At 36.9% G+C, this 27,491-nt stretch overlaps 1 protein-coding gene across 3 annotated transcripts in view; it reads right to left on the bottom strand.

Annotated features, from left to right (window-relative positions):
- The window catches only part of TMEM196 (transmembrane protein 196), a 50,269-nt gene extending 25,439 nt beyond the window's left edge, over positions 1 to 24,830 (bottom strand). For 2 of the 3 annotated variants that reach the window (XM_047850614.1, XM_047850613.1), the window contains exon 1: positions 24,684 to 24,830. In XM_047850614.1, coding sequence (XP_047706570.1) covers positions 24,684 to 24,830 — 147 coding nt within the window. Of the gene's footprint in view, positions 1 to 24,665 lie in introns of all 3 variants that reach the window. The other variant, XM_047850611.1, reaches the window with a different exon arrangement.
- Positions 24,831 to 27,491: the final 2,661 nt, after the last annotated feature.

The following is a 27,491-nucleotide window of genomic DNA, read 5'->3' on the forward strand; positions in this document are numbered from 1 at the left end:
TGCCCAACATCAATATATTATTTGCATTTCTTACTTGATAATAATCTTTACAGTTTAGGATCAGTCTCTTCCATTAAGAGAGGCAGGCTTTTTCACCTTTAAATAATTCTGATTGCCACAAATTTCTTTCTTTCAGTAAGCCTGAAGCCATTGTCCCTGTGATATACACCCATTGCCCACATTTTATGACAAATACACCATCAACCCTGTGTGTTCTCTAGGCAAACATGCCCTGGTTTCTCAGTCATCTTCGTGATTGCTCTCTCGTAAATGTTCTGTTGTCTTTCTCTCTGTGTCTCTTTAAGGAAAAAAAAAAAAAGTCAGCCATGGAATTGCCTGGTAAGCAAATCGATAAATTGGCAGACCTTCTTCTTTTAGTCAGGAGATTTCTTTCTAGTAAATTTCCAGTTCATTGATGTTCCTAATCATTATTACGTCTGGCTTAAAACACTTGCCCTCCCTAGAGGTATTTGTATCTCACAAGAATTAACACATATCTATCTTTACCTATGGAGATTTTCTGTCTGGTGGGAGGTAGTTTTAAGCAGTGGCCCTCTGCTGTTCTTTGTCAATTCCAGGCCATTTTCTACTCTCAAAAAGTACAACAGCGAGTAAAATATATTGGCTCTACAATGTTTAGAAGTCTATAAACAAACACCATACATTATCCAATTCCTTTCCTTTACAAATAGTTCTATAATTTATGGAACTCAATAGAAATGACATCATTCCCTCAGAAATAAAGTGAGGCTTGCACAATTTGTAACCAAAATGCAGCTTTAGAATCTATGAATGAGAAACAATCATGTTTTATATCTTTTTGTTTTTTATTTACTAATTTTAATTAATTAATTGATTGATTGATTGATTTTAATATTTATTTATTTGTTTTGAGAGAGAGCGAGAGCACACATGAACAGGAGAGGGGAAAAGGGAGGAGGCAGAGAATCCCAAGCAGGCTCTGCTCTCTCAGCCCAAAGCCCAACATGGGGCTTGAACTCAGGAACCATGACATCATGATCTGAGCCAAAATCAAGAGTCAGATGCTTAACCGAATGAGTGACCCAGGTGCCTTGTATTATGTCTTTTTAAAATATGTTTTTTAGGCGTGCCTCAGTGGCTCAATGAGTTGAGCATCTGACTCTGACTCTTGATTTTGGCTCAGGTCATGATCTCAAGGGTCCAGAATGGAGCCCCAAGTGGTGCTCTACACTGAGCACGGAGCCTGCTTAGGATTCTCTCTCTCTCTCTCTCTCTCTCTCTCTCTCTCTGCCTCCCTCTGCCCCTCTCCCCCGTTCAAGGGTGCTCTCACTCTATAAATAAATAAATAAATAAATAAATAATTTTTTGAAGATTACAATTTCCCAATGTGCATTTCCTCGAATAGTGTTTTGTTTCCAAAGTTATCTGTGAGGACTAGCTATAACAGTCAGAACATGCTGAGGACAATAGTCAAAACTGTAATACAATTTTAAGTTTTACCCTGATTTCTTGGGAAACAATAAGGAAAGCATCTGCTTAGATGAAGAAGATATCATGGTTATATTGTTTTTTGATGCAGAAATAGAAAGTACGTTGGCATGATTTTTCTACCATTAAATGACATGAAGAGGAAACACGTATATTGGGAGAGAAAATAATCCCTTTCCCTTACAAGATATAGCATGATGGTCGTACAAATGAGATTACAAACAGGAAGAAGGTATCTGCAACAGCTTTCCATATTGTACTGCTGGGTCCTCTGAATCATTAGAGGAGCTATATGTATGTGTCAGGACATTTCTTGCTCTGGGAAAAGCTTGGTTGATGGGTATTGTCCACTAGGGCCTGGAATATAGAATCAGCACTATTCTTTACAGCCAGAGCTTAAAACAAATGGATGGAATAGAGCATAATGACTAAGAGTATAGACTTTGGAGTAAAGAAAACATGGGCTTTAAATCTGGCTATGCCACAAAGTAGTGGGACTCATAGCAACTACTTAAATTCTCTGAATCTGAACTTCCCCATCTATAAAATGGGCATACTACTACAAATATCCTCAAACTTATCTTACCGTGCTATTAAAAGGATTGATGAGACAATATTTATGATGTATTTGGTATAATTTTTATGACCCAATAAACCATAAGTAAGTGGAGTTATTAACAAAATTATATAATATTTTTTAGTATCTGATGAGTACAGACTAGTGTCTGAATTCCTGAGAGGAATTACACAAAATATTTCAGATGTTGATTCTTTGTTTATTTTCCTCATTCACAGAATCTTGCATTATGGCAAAACTGTGTATATTTGCTCATGTTTCCTCCTTCATGGAGGTGGATTGTCCCATATGAAATCAATATTTACTCAGGAATGTGGACACTATTATTCTCTCCAACTTCCAGCTGTGATATGCTGAGCAGCAATTAACAAGATTTTAAGGCTTATAAGTGGATTACCTTTTAGAAAGTAATTATCAAATGTATTAATTTCTACTTGATACCAATGAAGTCTTCTAAGTGTTGCCAATAATACTTGCCCTGAATGTGATATTTCAAAACAAAATGTCATTTCCAAAGTGGGTCCATGTTCTAAGAGATCAGAGAATAACACAGGATGTTGGTCATCATGAAAGCTTTGTCTGTTTTTAGCTTAGCCTACAATCATTTTACAATTCAGTGTGTTCACAGCCGGATGCATGGAAGTCAACAAAAGAGATCCAGCAGGGTACTATACTCACAAGTGAATTTCAAGTCTGCTTCCATTCATCACTTTCCTGTTTCTATCACTCTTACTACTATTTTCTTAAAAATAGAAGAGGCACTTTTAAATTAAGAGGCATTTTCTTAAAAAAGAGGCACTTTTGATTCCCCTCCCCTTTCTGTATCACTCCTATCAATCCAATTACTGTGAGCCATTAATTCTACATCCACAGTGAATCTCTTATTTCATCCAAGCCCTCAACAGCCCTCCCCTGGATTATCTATGAGCTTTCTAGAGAGGGTCTCTCTCTGCCTTCTGTTTTTCTAATGTCATTTGAAGTTCATCCTAAGCATGATTTTTAATACCTCACTTCTTCATACACTTTTTTTTAATGACTCAACAAATATCTTGGCCTGCCATCAGGCCCTAAATGGATGGTTTCAATCCAATTTGCAAACTAGTCTCCTGCTGATATCCTACAGCCAAAGGGACTTAGTAATCATTGCACACACTCAGCTTATCATCTTTCCCTAAATCCACTTCTCTATTTGCAAAACTTTGTTCTTATTCTTACCTATTCGTCAGAGTCCATCTTAAGTTTTCTGACCAGATGTGATTTCATCTTTTTTTCTGATTTCTCATAGTACCAAATGTACATCTTTTAATTTGACTCTAGTCATTTTTATGTTTATTACCTGTATCACTAGACATGAAGCTTTTTAAGGAAGAGACTATTTTTTCATATTTATAACTACCACCAGTACCCTACTCCCAACCAGAATATTTAGAATGCTCCCTGGTGTATATATAGTACATACTTATTAAATTGTTGGAATGGAAGAGGAAGGTCTTTGGTCATGGTACTTGTCAGTCAATAGGTTCTCAATAATTACTTGTTGTATAAAGTAATACATGCAGTTTTTATTCCCATAGTTCATAAAATTGCTCAACGATTATCAATGACACCCTACTGATTATTTCTTTATTTTGAAATAGTCTCCTAACAGGACTCCACGGGACTCAGCTCTCCCCTATTTTTTAAAAATGGTATTTATTTATTTTTGAGAGTGAGATAGAGAGTGAGCAGCAGACAGGCAGAGAGAGAGGGAGCCAGAATCCCAAGCAGGCTCCACACTGTCAGTGAGGAGCCCTGTGTGGGCCTGAACTTAGGAACCGTGAGAATCATCGCCTGAGCCAAAACCAAGAGTCAGATGCTTAACTAACTGAGCCATTCAGGTGCTCCTATCTCTCTCTTTTTTAAATGTTTATTCATTTTTGAGAGAGAGAGAAAGAGGGCATGAACTTGGGAGGGGCAGAGAGAGAGAGAGAGATGGAGACAGAGATTCCGAAGTGGGCTCTTCACTGACAGCAGCAAGCCCAGCTGAGAGCTTGAATTCACAAACCCAACTGTGAGAACATGCCCTGAACAGAAGTCAGACACTCGAGTGACTGAGCCACCCAGGCACGCCGGCACTCAACTCTCCTTATTTTCCCATTCTTTTCTGTCTATCAGTCCTCAGTCTCTGTTACTGGGTTCTTTTTTCTCTATCTTACTATAAGCTGGTATTCCTGAAGTGTCAGTCTCTTCTCATCTAAACTCTTTGCAGCTTTAACTATTACTTCTCTGCCAACAACTTCTCACATGTATAGATTGAGAATGCCCTCTATCTGAAACAGTTCCAACTATATTTTTTACAAAGATGCCCTCCCAAAATTTCAAACTACACATTTTTATCTTTCTGTATTCACTTCTACAGTATCAATGATCTTATGTGGTGGTTGAATGCCATTATTTGGTCTTCAGAATTTATTTACCCATCTTCTAGCAATTATACCTCATTTTTCTGCTGAGGAAGGCATCTATCCCTCACTCTCAGTCGTGGGTTTCTCACCCCACAAAGCTCTGTAAACCAACTTTAATGCATTAGGATGTTCTGTCTCCTTTGTCATAGTGATTGCTTCAGAAATGACCACAAGATACAAGTAAGGCCAATCAGAGGGAAAAGAATGAATTCTAGAAATTTTTTTTTTAATTTTTTAATGTTTATTTATTTTTGAGACAGAGAGAGACACAGCATGAGCAGGGAAGGGGCAGAGAGAGAGAGGGAGACACAGAATGTGGAGCAGGCTCCAGGCTCTGAGCTGTCAGCACAGAGCCTGACGCGGGGCTCGAACTCACGAACTGTGAGATCATGACCTGAGCCGAAGGCAGACGCTTAACCGACTGAGCCACCCAGGCGCCCTGAATTCTAGAAATTTTATTTCATCATTCAGAGAAACAGACTGTCTTTTCTACTGCCCTATGTATGGTGATGATATGACCTGAGAAATAGTAGGGGCTACACTGTAAAAACTAAGAATGACATCAACCAGGGGTGCCTGTGTGCCTGTCAGTTAAGCTTCCAACTCTTAGTTTTGGCTCAAGTCATGATCTGAGGGTCATGAGATCGAGCCCTGTGTCAGGCCACAGTGAGCATGGAGTCTGCTTGGGATTCTCTCTCTCCCTCTTTCTCTTTCCCACCCCCACTCATCTCTCTCTCTCTCTCTCTCTCTCTCGCTCTCGCTCTCTCTCGCTCTTGCTCTCACTCTCTCTTTCAAAAAAAAATAATGAATTCAACCAGAAGAATAGACACTAAGATGCTTCATAAAAATACTTTACCCTTCAGAGTGCCCCAATCATTCCCTGAAAATATTGTGAAAATATTCTCTTGAAAATCCTGTCATCATCCCCCTGGAGATAGCCTTCTCCAAAATTTCTCACTTCTGGAAATAACACAGCCATCCACTGAGTTCTCATTCTTGACATCTGGGACTCCTTATTGACACCTGTTTCATACCCTCAGGTATGTCAGTGAACCACACAGTATTCGGTTTGTCCTCAGAAATATATCTGCTCTGTTCACTCTCATTGTTTCCACTCTATTCCAAACCTCATCAGTGTAAGAGAAAAAGCTTCCAAATTTTTCTTTCCATCCTTACCTTCATCAAACCCACTCTTCTCTGAACTTGCTACCTCCACATTTTAACTCTTTCAATTTTACCCCATTGCCTTTAAGAAAAAAATCAAAATCTTGACATGGTCAATAAAGTGTTTCATATTCTGCCTTCTTCTACAGTCTCAGCCTTCACTGATTTCTCTCTTAACTTCTTGGAACTCATCAAATTCCTTCCCCCTCAGGGACTTGACATCTGATATTTCCATAGCCTGAAATAGTCCTATTCTTCTCTGACAGGCTAACTATTATTCCTGAATTAAATATTACCTAAATATTATTGCATAAATATTACTTCCTCATGAAAGCCCCCCCCCACACCCCCACCCCTTAACTTTCTGGACTAAGTTCCCATTTTAAACTCTTATAGCATCCTGACTTTTCCCTTTATAGCATTATAATTAAATGCTTAGTTGTATATTTATTTGTTTAATGTTTGTATCCCTACCATACATTGTGTCTTGAAGGCAGGAACATTATCTTCTTGTTCTTTATAGTACCACCAGAATATAATACAGAGTGTATCATAAGTTGATGGATGAATATTTCATGAATAAATGCATCAAAGAGGCACAACTTGTCTAAACTTAATTTGTTTTCTTGCCCTACAAACATGCCTCTGTTTTTGCTTTTCTGAGCTCAGTATAGTTTTACTCTCTTTAACCTGGGCAGAAAGTCAGCCTTAATTTCAAATCTCTTCCACTGTCATTTTTCATAGCCTGTTTCTCACCAGATTCTTGTTGAATCTGCCTCCATAAAGTTTCTCACACATGCCCTTTAATATCCATTTGCATTCAAGTTAGCTTTCTTCTGATTCTAAATTTTAACCTGAAAGATGTACATAATCCCCATGGCTCTAACTCTTCACACCGCTGCCTAGGTGATTATTCCTAAAATACAATGGCTCATGTTACTCTTGTCTTTCAAAACCTTTAAAACATTCTTAGTACCTGTCCATTTTTTTTAAGTTTTTTTTTTTTTGAGAGAGACAGAGACAGCATGCCTGGGGGAGGAGCAGAGAGAGAGGGAGAGAGAGAATCCCAAGCAGGCTCTGCACAGTTAGAACAGAGGCCGACGTGGGGCTTGAATTTAGGAAACCTTGAGACCATGACCTGAGCTGAGACTGAGTCAGAGACTTAACTGACCGAGCCAGACAGACGCCCAGTACCTGTTCATTTCTTTAAAGACATATAGTTCAAATTCCATAGCATACTACTCAAGTTCCTCACAGTTAGGTCAGACCTACCGCTTTACACTCTCTTTTTCTGCACATTGTGTGTTCTGAAACCAATGTTCTCTTTTCCATTCTCAAGCTTTCCATGCATCATGTCTCCGCCAACTTGGAATGCCCTTCTTTCCTCACTTCCCATCAAGCCCTCCCTACTTTATTTTTCCAGACTTGCCACCAAAGTCATATCCTCCATGAAGTCATCTGTCTCCCTTTTTACTTTCCTTTTTGCATCCACAGGATGTTCATACACTACATTCTGTATTTAACTACGTTTATTTGGATTTAGGAGGAGGCACTATAATTTAGTGATAGAATGTCTTCTCCAGAGTCAAATGGCTGAATTTGAATCATGGTTTCATCATTTTCAATTTGTGCAACTTTGGGAAAGTTACTTAAATGATTTGCCACAGCTTTCTCTTTAATTGGATGCATAAGAGAACATACTTCATAGAATTGCTGTAAATAATTAGATAAAATAATTGGTGCAAAACACTTAGAAGAATTCAAGTGCTCGATATCTGTTATTGTTTGCATACATATGTGTCACCAGCTATAAAGCTCTTGGATCCAAAGCACAGATAATTATCTCTCTCCAAATTCTCAGCAAAGTGCTTCATTTAAACTAAGACCAGTAATTATCTGTCAAATTGATTAATTGCAAAGTTCTAGGGTCCTGTATACCTTAAGGCTTTGTATTACTAAAACTGCTTTAATAAGATCCTGTTAGAGGTCCTATTGAAGGAGCAAATATTCAGGAAAGCAAGGAAAAGGGAGGGAAAATTATTAGAATTTTTAAAAGGGAGGAAATTATGTGAAAACATTATCAGTAATATTGTAATTGCAACTCTAAACAGGAGAATACACAAAGGAATCTTGTACAAACAAGCTGAAGACTTATGAGAAATGACAGTAGGGTTTGATATGTGTTGTTACCAAAGTGCAGCTTTTGATGGAATTGTTTTCTGTAGTCATGGGCTAAAAGGCTATGGCCATGCACTATTGAGAAAAATGTTCTGTACTTTATAACAGAACCCCTAGGCTCCCATTCAGTCTTCCTTTGTCATTTGACTATATTAGACAAGTCAACTGAATTCTCTGGGGCTTGATCTTTAAAAGGAGAGAGTTGGACTGTATGGGATTCATGAGTTCCTCCCTGCACTGATATTCTCTGGTCCCTAATCTAAGTGGCCCTGTTTTTACCCCACTCATTTTTAGCAGACATTTCTCCAGTATTTATGAGGTATTTCTTGAGTATCTACCATGGCACTATCACAGCTCTCTGACACTCCATATATCATTTATAATAAATGTTATTCTTCATTCATTTTATATAAATGAGGAGACTAATACTAATATCACATGATTATGGAATTAAAAGAAACAATCCAGTGAAAGTGCTTGCCTTGTTATGGTATGTGGCAGGTGCCAATAAATGTTTATATTCTCCTTCTAATTGGAAAATTTTTTTCTTACACACCAAGATCCAGTATAAATATTATTTATTTGTGAAGTCTTTTCAATCCCTGCATGTACTCCTAGTCAGAACCTAACAAAATATATTATAGTCAAGTCTATTATAACACTGATGCGCTGATAATATTTTATGGTAATTATTCACTACATATCTGTCACTCCCGAAGGCTCTGAACTCCTAGTCAGGTATTACATATTTTTTACCTTTAAAACTTTGGCACTAACACAGGACCTCACACTTACAAAAAGTTCAATGAAAACTCATTGGCGAATAGATAAATGAATGACTGAATTTCCAGTTAGTAGGAGAGGTGGGGAAAAGCCTCTCCTCTCTCAAAACACTTTTGGTATTTGCCAGATGATACCTGAAATCCCCTTAATGAAAAGTCAGACAAAGATTTGGATTTCACCATTTAAAAAAGAAAGGCTGAAATTTTTATGTCGTTGGGGAAGGTAACTTGGGTGTCCATTTTGGGAAATACTGTACCAGAACACTTAGCATACTGTTTCTACCAGCCAACTAAGTCAATTTAGCCTTCTAGTCCACTAATAGCTCAAATAGTCTTAAAGGTTTTCCTCATCTATAGTTCACGTCTTAGGTAAATAAAGCATGAAGATTTTCCTGATGAGCTAATTACTTCTTTTGATAAGAAAAATGTTTCTAGATTAGAGAAATTAGAAATCCAACATAAGGCACAGATTCGAGTCATATACACAACGTCGCATTTTCTGATAGTCACATTAAAAAAGAAAAAGATGAAAACTTGAATATATTTTATTCAACTCAATATATTCACGCTGCTATCATTTCTACATGAAGTCAACATTGAAAAGTTTGAAATATGTTGCAGTCCTTTTTGCCATACTCAGTCCTTGAAATCCAAATGTGTATTTTATACTTTTAGCACATCTGAACTCAGATCAGCTACATTTAAAGTGTTCAATAGCCATATGTGGCTAATGACTACTCTAGTTGTACAAATCTAAATGACACCTGATTTTAATTACAGTCACAAGCCAAAGAAAAAAGTTCCCCCCACAAATATCACCCAGGAGATACGATGCTTTCCAAAATGAGTTCATTTCAGTTATGTGTGAGCTCTAGAGACAAGTTAATTTCTATTGCCCTGGTTTCCCTGATAATTCAATGGGTGATGTCTGCCAAATTTGTATTTTTTAACTTATCAGATACTTTCCCCTTGATATTTCCTAAACTACTTATGTATCCCTCTAAGACTATTTTGAAGGTCTGAAGACCTAAGATGTTTGGTGATACCCCTTGGCTACAGCAAAATCATGAGTTAAAGTTATACCTCTTTCTCCAAAACAAAAACAAAAACAAAAACAAAACAAAACAAAACAAAACCTATTCCTTTGAGGAAATCATTTACTTTATAAGTGACTGGGGTATAAATAAGAATACTTATTATCTTTTATAATGATATTTTAATTTATTAACATTGCAGTGGAAAACTCAGCTTACCCCAACACTAGTAAATACACTCTGCTGTATCTATAGCCAAGGATACATTTGTGAAAAAGTGCACCTTTTTTAAATGTGGCCCTTTTAAAGTCATCTATCTTTATAAAATATTTTGACAATTTTTAAGACAGTATTGGATAAAGGCACAATGCATATACACATATTTGTTCCTAGCCACTTTAGGCCAATTGTATACTAAATCTGACTCTTAATTTTGATTTCTTTATGTTTGAATTAAGAAGAAAACCCTCAGACAGAAAATATTCAGAATTATATGACTTTGACATTCCCTATCCAAGCTCTTTGAATGTGTATAGATTGATAAATGAGCTTTGGAATTTCTTTTTTAGAGGCTTCTTGAAAGCAATTCACTTACTTACCTAAATTGATCACTAGCTCTTGTGGGTTTGGAAAATTTGCTAACCTCTAAAAATTCACTACAATTTCCCTGTTGCTTTGGAAAAGCACCACAGAGAACATGCCATAATTTCTGTAAAAAGCTGTTTTCTTGAAACCCCCAACTGGGGGGAGACCTCTAAAATGTGTTAAAATACTTACATCTTCGTGATAGTTTAGCAGTGCCAATAATTTGAGATCATTCCTGTTCAGTTTGAGAGAGTAAACAAATAACTGCATTTTCCTTTCAGTTCAGCATTTATCTTAAGGATTACTCAATATTTTGAGGCATCTATGAAAACTGGGTTAGACTAAGTATTAGATGAACTGCCCTCTTGTCCTGGTTCTATAGTTAGCCAGCAGTGTTAACTCTCAGGGCTTTAGTTTACTTATCTATAAAAGGATGAATTTGGAATAAATTACTTCTATGTCTCTATACAGTTTATGTTGTGTGACTTAATTATACTTCTCAACTGATAGGGAGAGGAAACATTGTAATGGCATTCTCTTCTTTACCCCTATAACCATGACAGACCTTAGATGAGACAGAGAACACAGAAGCCATCAAGGCTCCTCTCACCATTTGCCATTCAGTGTGATAAACTGCATCTTCAGTCATATTCATCTTGCTCTTCTTTTTTTTAAATACACAAAAATACAATGTATCAATACAAGACCTGCACTTCATCTCTACATTAAATCACCCTTCCTCTACTCAGACTTTCTCTCCCTTTCTACCTACTCCATTATTTACCTCAGCACATAGAAGTGTTCCAAAATCTCCCTTAAAATCAAAAACCTTCCTTGACTCCAAATCCTTTCACATTAATTGCTCTCTCTCTCTACACAGACCCCTTCACCACCACTACACCACTACACTTACTATTTCTGTATTCTTGCTTCCCATTATTTCTTTAGCATACTTCACACTGGAGTATGTGTCCTTTACTTCAACTGCTTTTGCTAAGGTCACCAATGACTTCCATGTTATAGTCTGCATCTTACAAGGAAGCTCTCTCCTTTGGGCTTCTCTAACACCACACTTTCTTGGTTTTCCATACATTTCTCTGGTCACAACTTCTCAGTCTCTCTTTCTTACCTTCATATTAATATCCAGCTTCTGAATTTCAGAGGAACTAAAGGCTTTGTTTTGGGTAATTTCAACCAGTAATATGGCTTTAAATACCTTTAAATGGGGGTGCCTGGGTGGCTCAGTCGGTTAAGCGTCCGACTTCAGCTCAGGTCATGATCTCACAGTCCGTGAGTTCGAGCCCCGCATCGGGCTCTGGGCTGATGGCTCAGAGCCTGGACCCTGCTTCCGATTCTGTGTCTCCCTCTCTCTCTGCCCCTCCCCTGTTCATGCTCTGTCTCTCTCTGTCTCAAAAATAAGTAAACATTAAAAAAATTTTAAAAAATATTATAAATACCTTTAAATGTATTTAATGTATTTATAGACTGTTCCCATGTTTAGATTTCACCATAGTCCTATGTTCTGAACTCTAGACCCATCTAATAGTCCACAGCATGTCTCTGTCTCACAGGTACCTCTAACAGATCACAAATAAATTCTTGATCTGTACACATCCTATGCAATTATATCCTAGACACACACACACACACACACACACACACACACAGTTTTCCCTTTTCTAATCATCTAATTCTCAAAAGAGTAAATGGGATCCTACCAGTTGCTCAGTCCCCAAATCTGAGACTTGTTCTTTTGTTTTTTTAATTATTACTATTATTTCTTTTATTTTAGATAGATAGAGAAAGAGAGAGAAAGTGAAAGCAGGGGAGACGGGCAGAGGGAGAGGGAGAGAGACAAAGAGAGAGAAAGAGAGAGATTGGAGCTCAGGCAGGCTCAATGCTCAGCATGGAGCCCCACACAGGGCTTGATCTCATGACCCTGGGATCATGACCTGAACTGAAATCAAGAGTCAGACACTCAACCGGCTAAGCCACCCAGGCGCCCCATCATTCTTAATGCTTTATTCAACAATGACATCTAATCAAACACTAAGTCTTGTCAACTCTGTGTCTCAAATATCTGTGCTTCCTCCATTTTATTTCAATATTTCACTGTCATCCATGTAACCATAATATCATAAATGTCAGTAGCGTCCTAACTAGACTTGTAACTTCTTGTCTGACTCAAATATATTTTATAAACTGAAGCCCCAAATGAGCTTCTTTAAATGCAAATATAGGGGCGCCTGGGTGGCGCAGTCGGTTAAGCGTCCGACTTCAGCCAGGTCACGATCTCGCGGTTTGTGAGTTCGAGCCCCACGTCAGGCTCTGGGCTGATGGCTCAGAGCCTGGAGCTTGTTTCGGATTCTGTGTCTCCCTCTCTCTCGGCTCCTCCCCCATTCATGCTCTGTCTCTCTCTGTCGCAAAAATAAATAAACGTTGAAAAAAAAAATTAAAAAAAAAATAAATGCGAATATAATCTTGTCACTTTTATGTTTAAAACCTTTCCATTATTTTTAATAGTCTCCTATTATAATTAAGGAAAAATCAAGACATTGCAAATTGTGTATAAAGCCTTAAGTGATTTTTTCCTTTTTGCCTCTTTACCTCACTGAGTGCATTCTATCTCCTTCTGCTCATTTGCCATAAATCCAGTCACCCTGGCCTTCTTTCAGTTTTTCAAATACATCAAACCTTTCCTATTTGAGGGTCTTTATCCATTCTCTTCCCTCTAGTTGGAACAGTGTTCTTCCCCTGTTTCATCCGGGTAATGCCTCATCATCCTTCAGAAAATACTGCTTCCTTGAGATGTTTTAGATGTTTGTGCATTATTTGTTCATTGTATATATATAATATATATATTATATATCTCTATCTATATGTCTGTATCTATCTATCTATCTATCAGCTTCAGAAGATCAGGAATCATGATTATTGTATTCACTGCTAGATCCTCAGAACCTAACTCAGACTGTAAAATGCTGTAGCTGTAGAATCAATATTTGTTGACAAAATCTTATAGAAAAGAGAACTAAGGAGAATAAGCATCTGGCATGAGAATTGGAATGGGAACCTGACTCTTCTGATTTGTTTTAGCTCTTTCTCCATGCTACATTGTCATTCCTCTTCTTGACTCATCCCAACCCAGTGGGATGAGCTCAGGCCCATTAAATGTCTTTACCATTGATCTCAACATGGAATGGTCCCCATCTCCATATCCCTAACCCCTAGGGGTCCTTGCCCCTGAGCTATGCTATCCCACAACCCAGCTCCCTGGGATTTGTCTGCCTTTATTAGATTTACAAATCTCCTTAATGACCTCTGCTTTCCCCTCTCCCAATTCTTTTGCATTTTTAGCATAATGTTCATCTTTAAAATAAGTCACTTTTCCACTTTCCTATTTATATTTCTTTCTTTTCTTAGTCCATGGAAAACCCTGCTAATTATGCAGTGTTATTTTTTCCCTTAAGCTAGAACTAATTTCTTATTTTCCACCCCAAAACAGAGCACTGAAAAAAGCAAAGCACATAGATCCATATACCATGTTTCTTTCACTCCAGAAAATTATGAAGTTTTCAATATTTCAAAAATTCAACTGGAAAAGGATAAGTGTACATTTTTATCAAGAAAGTCATGACCTCTCACAAATATGATCACCTTTACAAAAAACAAAATACCAAAGGAATAAAATGTACAACAGATATGTTGTTGTGCTAAACAGTTCTCCATTAGCATCAGGCCATCTTGGTGGCTTAGCAGGTAGCATGGGGCAAGAGGCAACTACAGTGAAAAAATAAATTGAACCAAAAGCACTCAAGGGAGACATGGAAAGAAAACCCCCACAGTGATAAAAAGGGATGCACAGCAGGCAGTGAGGTAAATCTTTTTCAGAGACTGTAAGGTAACTGAATGAAACCAACAATCACAAGAATGAATTTCAGAAGAAATCATCAAACATAGCACGTAGCTGATTGGCATGTCAAACTTTTCTAGATGAATCCAAGTCCAAAAACCTCAGAAACTTCTTACTGCCCCTGGACCCAAATCCCTCAATGTATAGAAAGAATCAGCCTTGATTCTCACACCATTCCCTCACATCTCCCTTTCAGTGTTCATGGAACTCAGTCTTTCTTGTATTTAATACATTATGCATTGTGTTCTATTCCAATTCTGCTTTGTGATAGTTTTTCTTTTTAAAAAATAATCTGTTGACTATTTTGAATATGCTGAGTAAATAAGGCTTTTGATGTTAGAGCTGTTTCTTCTCCAAAAGTAGCAAGAAAATTATAAATTTTGGTAGGAGGGACTGAATTTGCAGTACTACACATTTAGGTGTCAATCACCCAAATAATTGTTAGGTATAGTCATTACTCATGTTAATCCTTAAAATGGAACAAAATAAAACTATCTCATATATAGCAGTAACAAAATTGAAGAGTTTATCTTCTGAGTCCAAATTTTTGTTATTTTAGCCATTACAAAAAATTGAATTTCAAAATTCAAACACATAAAAATTTAAGATAATTATTTCTGGAGGGAAGTACAAGAAGTTGTCATCAATATTGAACACCCAGGTATGGAAACATTGTCAATAACATTCTGTTTATTAAAGCAGCTTAAACTTTATATATATATATATTATATAGGGCCTCTCTATGACCTATGTCGTGATGACAATTTAGTAAGTGTTTGTATATAGCTTAAGGTAATTTTACATTAATGTGGGCTATCCTAGTTTGCATAATTTTTGTTTATATTTTTATGTTTAAGATTTCTTCATGTCATTTTTGAGTAAGATTAACATAGATGCTGTAATGTATTTGGACAACACTCAAATATAATGTCCATAACTTGATACATGTGGAAAACACAACAAAATTTAAAATGTAGAAGATACATTTGGTGAAGATGAAACAACAACAACAAAAAATACTTCCTTGGGTACGTGCCAGCTTTGAGTCTGTGATTTGTGACCTGTTCTCACAGAATTGAAAATAGCCAGGGACTCCAGGGGACTAGAGGGTAGAAGTTATGTTCTTCCCAAGAATTGTCAACACCATAGAAGAATGTCCACCCAACATGCCTGGCAGTTTCTGAAACCCAGCCAGTTATGGAAATGAGTTGCAGCTCATAGAGGATCACAGCATTGTGAACTTGTACCCAAGTCGGGTTACTAGCAGCCTAAACACAGCATATAGTGCATATCAGTGACAATTATCAACTTCCTTGTATGAATTTCTTATCTTTTAATCTCCCCTGCATACGCATATGAGCACATGCATGTGTTCACACACACACACACACACACACACACACACGCACACACACACACACACATGCACACATTATCTCTTCAGGTGATTTAGATCACTAAATCCTAAATCTGCTAGGTACTCATTCCTTAGGTGAAGAAACTCATCCTGCTGAGATAAATGGTCTAACACAGCAGTTGGAATTCTTAGGCAATGCAGCATATTCGAAATATAAGCTGCCAGTGTTACTATTATTAATGTGACTGTTATTATTATTAATTCTTCAGAGCAAACAATGTAGGAAAATAGTCAGCAGGAAACAAGTAGAGAAAGAGATAAGAATTCCAACAGCCTAGCCAAAAATAATGATAAACTCAAATACATGATCTCTATTTGGGAGAACACACAAAAATTATCCCAATGTTGACCTAGATAATATTCCTGGGACCCTGGAAAATGAACTCTAAATCACAACTATTAATGTTTGAAATTGGTTATGAAAAGCACATATTTTCTAAGAGAGGGTATATGACCTAAATGTTATCAAGCATTGAGTCCAAGATCAATTTCATCAATGGCCTTACAAAAAGCTACCCTTCAGAAATGTATAAAAATAGAATTTCTATTAACACAAAAATAGAGACCACGTACAGAAAATTGATTTTCCAGACATACAGCAATAGCATGCAGTCATTGTTGTGGGCTCATCATAGTTATTAAATACTTAACCTGTATCAAGCCCTTTATATAAGTATTCATTTTAATTTTTTGAACTCCATAAGATAGGTATTAGTATTGCTATTTTACAGATAACTTAGCTGATAGCTCAGGGAGATAATGTGACTTACTCAAACTTAAGCTAACAAATGTTAGAGCTAGAATGTGAACCCAAGTCTTAATGCCTCCAAATCTATTTTCATTTCTTAATGTAATGCTGATGTTTCCAATTAAATAAGTGAACTCTTATATGTCAGGCAGCTGTAAGAATTATTGAACATCTTACAAATGCACCATCAACAGGAAAGCCACTTGAAGTGGGTTTACGTTTGTGATGGTAGATTTACACTTCCCTCAAGTCTCAAGAGTTCCCTCACATCTTTCTTCTGATACAGGATACATGTCTTGGAATCAAGAGCTGGTGTTTTGCCTTGAAATGAGCACCAATGCCCGGTCCAACTGCTTTGGCCTCATGATCATCAAGTTCTAACCAGCAAAGCTCACCAAATTTAGTTAGGAATCAAAGGCAGATTAGTCTTACCATTCTTTCAGGACCCTTTTAAAGCTGGTCTTATCGTATCTGGGTGAGCTACATCTTCACTTGCCAGTTATTATGTGAACATCTCTTTGCTTTAACAAGTCTAGTCTCCTCAATCCTCCACAAACTCTCCATTTTATCATCCCTTTCATGACTTTACACATGTTAATAGTTCTGCTTAGCACATCTTCTTTTTCTCCTCTGCCCACTGGAAACCTGCCCAATCTCCAAGGCCTGGATAAAGAGCTCCCCCCACAAGGGAGTCAACCCTGATCCCTCACTGATAACTCACATTTTGAACTAGGTTTAAATATGGTTTGTATATTCCTGACTTGCTTTCATAATATGTAATGATCATTTGAGATGCATAATTTCAGTTTACTTTTTAAGGCTAAAGCCTAAGCTCTGAAGGTGAGAACGATTTGGTCTAATATTTCACATTCTTCTGGGAATATGGAAGTTGTGCTTGTTCATCAGTTGACTATGTCAGTCTCTTCTGGGAAACAGGTACAAACAGTGATGGGGACTTGATCTTTATGCCATTCTGCCTGACTCATATATTCAGGGATGGGAGCAAATAATGAGATCAGACTTCAGTGAATGACTTTTTCATGACAATTTCCCATGTTCCACACAATGCAATAGAAAAAGTGCAGATTTTAAAATGAGACTGTCCATCTTTAAATACTAACTCAGCTGATTAAATAAAAGTGGATTCTAGGTCCTTTTCCCTACATAAATTTTATATAATACTACATTCTTCACAATGTTGTTAAGATTAGAAATAATAATGTATATAAAAACATCTGGAACACAGTTAACTATTAATAAATCATATCTTGTATTACTTCTACAAGACAAATAGCTCAAGGCACCCTGTCTCCCAAAATGGTCTTCTTAGCCACTAATATTTTCTTTTTTTGTCTTGACCACATAATTTTGTCCAATATTTAATAATAAATCATGAACTAATGGAGCTTAGAATTTCTTCTCAGGAATCTTGATACTGGTGCTAAAAACCATGAGCCCTAATTAATAAGAATCGTTGTTGAAATCTAGGTATTTCATTGATGCATCTATTAATACTACAACATGTAATAAATATTGCTTCAAAAGCAAAACCATAAAAACCTCCAAGATATTATGTATCTTTTTTTAAGTTTATTTATTTTGAGAGAGGCAGAGTGCAAGCAAGGGAGGGGCAGAAAGAGGGGGGACAGAGAATCTGAAGCAAGGTCTGCTCTGACAGCGCAGAGGCCGATGCGGGGCTCGGACTCATGAAACATGAGATCATGACTTGAGCCAAAATCAGATGCTTAACCTGAGCCACTCAGGTGTCCCAATACTATGTGTCTTTATTAGAAGTATTAATTTGTACTTTTATTTTGACTAACGATAAGAACATATATAGTTTTATATGTTTTCAAGGACTTTGATTTATGGCATAAATAATGGTTCCTACATCCTCACTGTTTGACTTGTCTGACTTAGATAATTGTCTAATTTATCTTATCACTGAATATTTTTATGATAGAATTTTTACCATTCTCTTTACCCCCAAAAGAAAAACAGAGAGAGACAGAGAGAGAGAGAGAGAGAAAGAGAGAGAGAGAGAGAGAGAGAGAGAGAGAGAGAGAAGTGCCTTACTGCTGTTTCCCCATTCAGTTTTAAGCTGAATATTTTACATGACCTGTCTAATGCAGATATTTTGGTACATTTTTGTAGTTGATAATGTACCTTGTGAATTAAATCAAAAGGTAACTAGACACATACCATATACGAAAAAAACCAAAAGGTGAGTCAAACTAAAATTGATCAGCGGTGTTGAAGAAATGTTGAGACCCAGTGTAGTACTGGTGTTATCTAGGTCCCAGGCAGTCCTAGGATAGTATAAGGGCAGTTGAAGAAAGAAGCAATTTATGCTCACTGAGCACTTATTCTATGCCAATGTTGGTATTGACGGTAATCCATGAAACTGGTACCGGCATTTCTCTCCTTGACTTCATAAAGAAACAGAAGTTATCCAGTGCCACAGTTATAGTGAGTAGGATATATGAATCCAACCTGTCATTCAATTTGACTATAGTATATATAGCTTGGATCTGCATTCACAAGAAAAGTTGCATGGTTTTTGATATAATAGAAAAAAGTACTCATACAATTTCTTCTGTCTCCTAGAAATATACTCAATGAAAATATATACTGCCACCCACTTATTCTGGAACTGTCCATTTAGCATGTTGAAATAAACATCTACCTGCAGAGTGACCACCTGGTAATTTTACTAAATTACTAAGACAGTAAAGTCAAATATTATTTAAGACTCTGAGCTTATTTATTTATAGAATGTCATTTGAATGAATAAGTTTATATATATATATATAGTGTAGTAGTATACTATATATACTATATATATATATATATATATATATATATAGTAGTAAAATGAAAATCTGTTTACTTCATAAGTAAATGACCCAACATTATTTGAACAAAATTTTTGGGGTTTTTCCCCCTCCAGTAGTTGTGTACACACACTTTCACCAAAATCTATTCTAGTTCTTATAGAATTTTAAAGACAAGCGTTTCAGTTTGGATCGGTGGGTTATGCCACCAACCAATAAAATTAAATATTATCTGAGGGCTAATATAGAAAGTTAAATCTCTTGGCCACATTTGAAGCATGTATTGGATGATCTGGTTAATAACCATGTCAATACAAGAAAACCAACTTGAACACTTTAGGCAAAATCATCCAAATGAAAGGGTTTGACTTTATTCAAATCATGTTTGTATCAAGGAAACTGTCCACAAAAAGGTGACTGATGCAATTATTATCAATTATCCCCTAATATTCCTATGCCAAAGTCTTCAAGATAGTTATACTCTCAGATCAGGGCCAAAATCCTGAGACATAATTTGTCACAGGCCCTAGATAAAAATTTAAACACATGTCACTTTATGAGGATGAAATATAGACTAAAGCAAAATACTTCATCAGATAATGACAAAAGTCACCATTTTTCTTCTATTATACCATTATCAATCAATACCAGAAATAGAATTTTATTTATGTTTCATTTGACACATAGTATGGTTCCTTGAATAATAACTACACTTCCTAGTAGTTTGACTTATCCAACTTCTTTAATTGCCAATATCTAATGGCCCTAACCCCAGTAGATAAAAGTGGCACTTGACAATAATCGTATACATCAAATAAGGAAGATATTCTTTGCCTGGGCTTTACAGAGTCCATGAATGGGCTTCACTACATCCAAAACTTAATCAAAATTGATCTACATGTTCAAACAATACTATTTATATGTGGAGCAATGCCTGTGAGATTACACACTAAATTTATAATGGTGGCTAATTTTGATGAGTTGAAAGAGAATATCAGCTTTGATTCTTTTTTTAACCCTTTGATATGAAAATATGTATGAATTACTTGTGTAATTAAAATTAATTCCAAAGTTGGTTTTAAATGTATATTTGTAATTTTTATGAAGGTGGGGTAGAGCTTTCATCTCATGCTCAGATATACAAATTTCTTATGTTATATATTTTGAAGCTGGAGAAAATTGATATATTATCTGATTAGAGACACATTAGCTTCAAATTTTGTGCATTTGAAGTAACTTCAAATGTTTCAGATTTATTTCTCCTTATTGTTTTATTTTTCCTTAAATGAATTGGATAGATTTAAAAATTAAAAATAACACTTTGAGGCAGATATCATTTTATATATAGCACCTCCCTTACATTGCTAATGTAGGATTAATTTCAACACAAACTTCCAATTGGCTGAGTTGTTGCAATGGTAAATCAGGAGTCCACATAACAGGTGGCCTTGATTATGTTATAAATTTCACCCACCTAAAGTATCAGATTTATTATCTGGAGAAAGTTATAATATACAAATCAAGTATTGTCCAGAAAAATAAGCAAAGTCATTCAAACTTTTAATTATTTTAAGGTAAATATTTTTTTGAATATTTAAAAGACTGTGGGCTAAACAAGGCTTAGGAAAGTTTCTTTTAATACTTTTGATTTATAGAATGAGTATTAGATATAGATGGATGGAATTTAGCATGCTATATCTCAAATACAACTTAGCACTAGATGTTGTTCTGGACACAACCATCTGAATCCCTACATTTTCAAGTGCCAACCTAGAGCAGCAAAATAAAATTCTCTTGGAACCATGAATCTGTGTAGTACTAAATACAGTCCATTTCCATTACAGATTCATTATTGATGGGGAAATGTAACTATCATACAGCAACTTGGAAACATAGCTCTGTCTATTGAACTCTGTCAATAAATTGTACACGTCAATTATATTTCACATGACTTTCTTTTCCAAAGCAGTTTACTCAAGAGTTCATTCATTGTTATCTAGCAGTAATGTCTTCTTTCAACAAGGTTACTATATCAGCTATAACAAATGAACAGGAAGAAGCAAAAATCCTATAAGGGATTTATAACTTTCTTTCTGTATAGCGAAATAATTTTTTTTCCTGCTTATTGGCCACATCTTTAAACCGATGACAGGAACCTGATCACCCTTTGCTTCATTATAAAACAGTGACTAGAAATATAAGCATCCATCCCCTGGGTTTCTAAGACTTTTATTTTACTATTTAATTTTTAAATCACATTTTGCAAAATTTGCATATTTGGGTTCAAAGATCAAAATAGTTGCCTGAATTCTTAGTGTACTTGACTAGATAAAAAGCTTATGTCAGAGTCCATATATAAAAAAATAATTCCTTCACAGTACAGTTTTATTTCTATTGATTTCTAAAATTTAATTCAGACATCTTGTAATAATGACAATAATGTATTGAAAAAAACTTCATGGCACCAATCAAAGCACACTCTGATTATAGACTGTGGTTATTGTGACAGGTTAATTATTGTAAAATCCCAGCTAGTGTTTATAACTAACACATATTTTTAATTCATAAAATACCAAAGAGATTAATAATTTTTTAATCTAGTTTTTCTCTGCTTCTCCTTGAATCTCTTTGGGAAGTATGAATTGGTATTATTATTATTATTATTATTATTAAAAATATGAGGCAATAAGTCTATTGCCTTAGACTGGCACACAGCCTCGCATCATGGTCTGGCCGCAACCACTCTTTCCATCCTTATCTTCGTTTCACACATAAGCCCCAGAAAAGTAGAAGAGCCTATTCTTTCTGGAACATAACACATCCCATCCCAGTTTGTGCCTTCATCCATGCTGTCTGAAAGACTTTCCTTTCTTATGCCCTTCTGCCAGTTTGTGCACCCAGTATTAGTGGCTTGCATTTATTCAGTGCTCACTACACACTATATATTTACTAAGAGCATTATTTCATTTATGCCTTTTAACAGGCATACAGTTAAAATAAAACAGAATAAAAATATTCTGTTTTACAGAATATGAGAACTGTGGATGTTATCTCGATAATAAATGACAGATCCGCACCCAGGCAGACTTTGGAGTCCACTCTGTGATGCATTACTTAACACTGTGATACATAAATCACAAGTCCCAATAAACTTCCACGATCAAGAGAAAAGTAATTGTTATCCCATGGATATTTCACTGACCACCCCATACTCTCACCCTTATATCTGCCCCTATATCTCTCTGAGGTCAAACTTTAATTTCTCACCACTGATAAAGTTAGTGATATACTCATCTTGTCTGCTTTACTAGTTATTCTGACTTATCTTAATAATCTTTGTATTAAATAGTCAAATGCACATGGTTAGCCCTCTATAAATACTGGTTATATGAATTCATCATTGACAGAAATAAGAGATAATTGAGATTATATCACAAATGACCTCTGAAAAACAATTTAAAAAATCAATTTAGGAAGTCTATAATTTAATAAATAATGATCAAAACTGAGTATTTCTTCATAAATTTGATTTTTTAACTTGAGTTTATAAAAGTGATCCCAAAAGGGACTTGTTGGGGCATCCCTGTTTCAATCCATTCATTCAATCACATGTATTTTTTAAAAATTTTATTGAATCAGGCAATAGAATTTAGAACTGTTGTTTGAGCACTCTAGGTGAATTTTGGTTACTCTAAAGAGCCAGTTAAAGATGGAAATAATTCTTTATGATGACTATATGTATATTATAAATAAATAATTATTTTATTTGCTTTTTACTGGGCAGATTCAAAACTTTCATTTTTGGTAACAAATACATATGTTGGCTCATTTAGATAATGGTACGTTGTCTGGGAAGAGAAAAAAATAATCTATTTTCCTTATGTGATGCCAAGCAAATGTAACCATTCTTTTAATTCTTAAAGATAAAGTGGATACTTTAATTCTACTTAGAGACAACCTATGTTTATTCATCCAATTTCTCAAAATTAAGAGGGGAAGTGATTTGAAGAGTATTTGAGGATTCTCCTTCATAAGTCGTCAAAAGGTCACAATTTGCCCCATTTGTTTTAAATGTTGATATTATATTCAATTTTGATAGTTGTCTGATAGAAGTTTTAAAGTCTGACTAATTCTGTTTAAATAGTGATAACTACAACTCTCAAAATAATCACTATTACATATAAGATGTAAAGTTCTCAAATTTAAGATTTGCCTTTTAGCCTTTCATACTTAAGTTTAAAATGTATATTGATAAAATTTACATAATAAAGAAAAAAGTAATTATTTGGAGATGATAGTAACTTACTGAATTCAGAACAAGGATTTTTGGAAACATTCAGTGGTAGAATTGAGTACCATTTTTACTTTTCCTTTTAACTTCTGCAGTTTAAAAACATTTGCTTCACTTTGAAAAATTAAAATATAAAAACTCATTTTCCACAGCACAATTGTACTAGTTTTAGGAATGCTGGAAGGTCTCTCAAATCTGAATTACTTTGAAACGATTTTTCTTAAACAAATAGTCCTTTTTCTTCTTCATTGACTTAAAACAAAAATACTCAAGCCATGATTGTTAATTACACCTACCGATCATCAGTGACAGAACAACATCCTATTAAATTATCTTGAAAACTGGAATCAAGCTAGAAACCAAGAAGGATATAGCATCTATATACTCAAAGGAGAAGAAAAAAAAATGATTTTTCACAATCAGGGCCACACTAGGAATAGTGCTGAGTTATTTTATTGGTCTTTGGTGGAAGGAAAGAGTCTCTAAAGCTTTCCTGGAGATTCCACCCACAGTAAACAAGAAGGTCATTGGGTCTGACATCTGACCTAGAGGAAATTATGACATTCTCTCTGAGCATTAGGTACTCTTTAAGCCGAGTTATTCTCCAATTAGAATGTAGTTACATATCCTACCATTTATTGTTTAACTTATTGCCTAGAACTTACAGAAGAGTTTTTAGATGTGAAGTATCAGAAAGCTAGCAAAGAAAAATTAAGAGCAGTGTTTTCTGGGATAAAATATTCCTTTTACACGCATACCACATTTCTTTTCTGTTTTATCAGTGTTGTCTTTAGTCGGACACTGTTGCCCAGAAATACATGCATCAATCTACCCTTGCTTGTTCCTGATACAAGAGATGATGTAACACTTTCATTTTGATATTCCTTGTAAAAGAAACAGGCTAAGTGAGTCTGCCCTTGACAGGTGTGACTCCCTAATCAGCACTATTAGGCAGCCTTTTGCAGATTCAGCCAGGGCAAACTGCTGAACCCCCCTAACCACCACCACCACTTTAAACAAAGCCATTTAATTTGGTCTTAAGCAAGGTGAGGGGGAAAAAGCCAATTAGTAAATAAAGGGACAAACATAAAGAGGAATAATCTGCCAACAAGAACCTACATGCAAGCCAGAGATTTATGATTTTCTTCCCCAGGGAGGGAGTGACTAACGCACGCACACTGACCATCACCGTAAAGAGGTAAAGAGAGAGTGAAATGGCTCAACGTACACACACCCCGCTCCATACCGGGGACGAGTCTCCGAGCTGCGGCTTGTGCTCTCGGAGGGCCAGGCTGAAGCTGACCGCCCCCACGGCCACGCTGGACACCCCCAGCCCTATCTCCAGCACAGAGAGCACCAAGAGGCTCCCAATAATCTGGCCGCTGGTGCACATCCTTCCTCGGTCATCATTCCTTCCAGATCAGAGAGGGAAACCAACCATCCACCTTCTTTCTTCCACTATCCTCCTTACCCCTTCCGCCCCCTACCAGACCCCAAAACTTTTCTTTCTTCACCAGCGAAGCATTCTCCACAAGGACTAGATTTCCAGAACCGGAGACCCTCTTCCCTGACCGGGCCAGAGGCAAGAGTCGCTCCGCCCCCTGGCACGTTCTGACAGCGATCGTCGGATTTTCCCGGGTTCGGTGGTCGGGGTCAGGAGAGGAGAGTGTACCCGCAGAAGGGCTTTCAGGAAGGAGCCAGAAACCTGGCGGAGCCAGGAGTAAAGGAGCCCTGCTCGAGAGGCGCTGTCCAGAGTTCTGCCGCGTCCCAAGTCTCCGCAGGAAACCTGCTTCCTTCGTAGCCTCCCAGACCCTTCAGGCTTCCCTTTCTTTCCTTGCCAAGGAGATGAGCCTTGCTTCCCAGAGATCCAAAGCGGAACTGTTCAGAGCTTCTCTCTCCCTCTCGCTCTCGTCTCCTCTCCTTTGTTTTCGTGGTAACACAAAGTGCTTCTGCGAGTGCCTCGGTCCCCAGGCTGAGCGGGCGGATATATTCAGCACCACGCTCCTCGTAGTTGCTGTGTCGCCAGAAAAAGCGACCTTGTCTGATGGCCTTTTTCCGTCTGGGTTTCTTCTCCCTCCTCGTCGTCCTCTTCCTCCCCCTGCCTCTTGCTCTGATTCTCTTTCATTTCAGTGACCTCATTGGGATTTGAGAGGTTGATGGAGGAGGGAAAAGCCTGATCTATTTGTGGGTCTAGAACCAATACTCTTGGCTGGCTCCTGATCGGCCCCCCCTGGGGACCCTAACCACAATGATCCTCGCGATCCCTGCCTTCGCATCTCCCCTGCTTGCTCCCTTCTGGGTTTGTATCCAGATGGAAGGGGAGGGATGCCTACGTCAACGCGGAGCTCATTCTGTGTAAAACTTTCTTTTGCGTATACACGGGGTAGGGTGGGGGCACAGTGGGCAAAGAAATAGAAAGGCAGAGAGAGCCGAAGAGATGGAGAAAGGCCAGACTCCTAAATTCACTAGGACCCCTATGGACTTTCACCCAGGAATTCCACACTCTAAAGAGCTAGACTCAAGCCTGCTCATAGGGAGCATCAACTCTCCTTTGTTTCCACAAGTCCCTTGCGTGTTGGTAGCGGAGGTGTGGAGACGCAATGGGCCGAACACACTTTAGTGGCGATGTTGGTGGTCCTTATTCTTCAGCAGACCCTTGCTCTTATCCAGTAGCACTGCTATCCGTTTGGGATGTATCGCCAGATTTGAGCATGACTAGGACCCTGTGTTCACACTGAAATTCAAGACATGTGTACATTTAAGTATTACGTTGGAAAGGGCATTATTAAAAACAAAAATCTGGCTCTTTGAACAACTGACAGTTGTCAGAGTCATCAGGGCAGGAGCCAACCCTAGCTTAGGTGTTTCTGTGTTATAATCTGATGCACATGGTGTTCTAGAAGTATGGAAATCACTGTGTCTGTTTCCCATTTTCATATCTCTGATTTTACTTCACGAAAAATCACAAGGCATCTCATCAGGGAGACTCAGGAAACAGGGAGATGAGAAGGTGTTTTTGGGGTGTGGGCCATCTTTCTCAAAAACTGAGTTTCACAGTTGGAGATAGATTGGAGGAAAATGAAAGAAAGGAGAGGGGCTTCTGGGTGACTCAGTCTGTTAAGCATCAGACTTTGGCTCAGGTCATGATCTCAGAGTTCCTGGGCCCAAACTCCATGTCATGCTCTGTGCTGACAGGTCAGAGCCTGGAGCCTGCTTCAAAATCTGTGTCTCCCTCTCTCTTTGCCTCTCTCCCACTTGCATTCTGTCTCTCTGTCTCTCAAAAATAAATAAGCATTAAAAAATAAAAAAAATAAAAAAAAGAGGAGGATTGAGTGAGGATATACTAGACCAAACCAGGGCATCTTGTCCTCTGCATACATGCAGACTAATGCAATGTAGGCATCTCTCTGATTAGAAGTTTCTTTTTTTAAAGCCCTAATGCTGAGATCACTAAAGCTGAGTGATACATATTGTATAGCCTAAGTGTCAATTCCAGTTTTCTCTTAAATTTGATTTGGGGCTTATTTAATCATTTAAACTAAACTATTAAGTTATCAAACAATTATAATTTACTTTCTTTATGATGTGTTTATATTCTACATTTAAAAAGAATTGAGTCCTCTCACCTTAAAAAATATAAAAGCAGGAAGGAAGAATTATAAGTTATTAGGCCTTTAATAGTCCTCAGTTATTGTGATATTTGGAAAACAACTCAAACATTTATGTTGATTAATTAGTGAATTCATTTTCCACGTCTTGAAAACCCAGTCCACCAAACAGCCAGTTGTTAGAATCCTTCAAGTATTTTTTGGTTTTAATGAGGCACAGTTTATTTTATTTGAATATTGTAGAAATCATCCAGATGATCCAATTTATATGTAGAAATAATGAAGTATCTAGGTTGCCTAGCTTTGGTTTGTCTTTAGTCACTCCTTTTCTTTTCTTTTTTTTTTTTAATTCTTCCCCCATTTGAAAGAGAATAACAAACTAGAGTAACTGTTCAAATAGATTGGTCAATGCAGACATACAGGAAGGAGTGTGACTTAAGGAAGGG

This window comes from Prionailurus viverrinus, chromosome A2, assembly GCF_022837055.1.
Source record: "Prionailurus viverrinus isolate Anna chromosome A2, UM_Priviv_1.0, whole genome shotgun sequence".
In the NCBI taxonomy this organism is placed as follows: domain Eukaryota; kingdom Metazoa; phylum Chordata; class Mammalia; order Carnivora; family Felidae; genus Prionailurus; species Prionailurus viverrinus.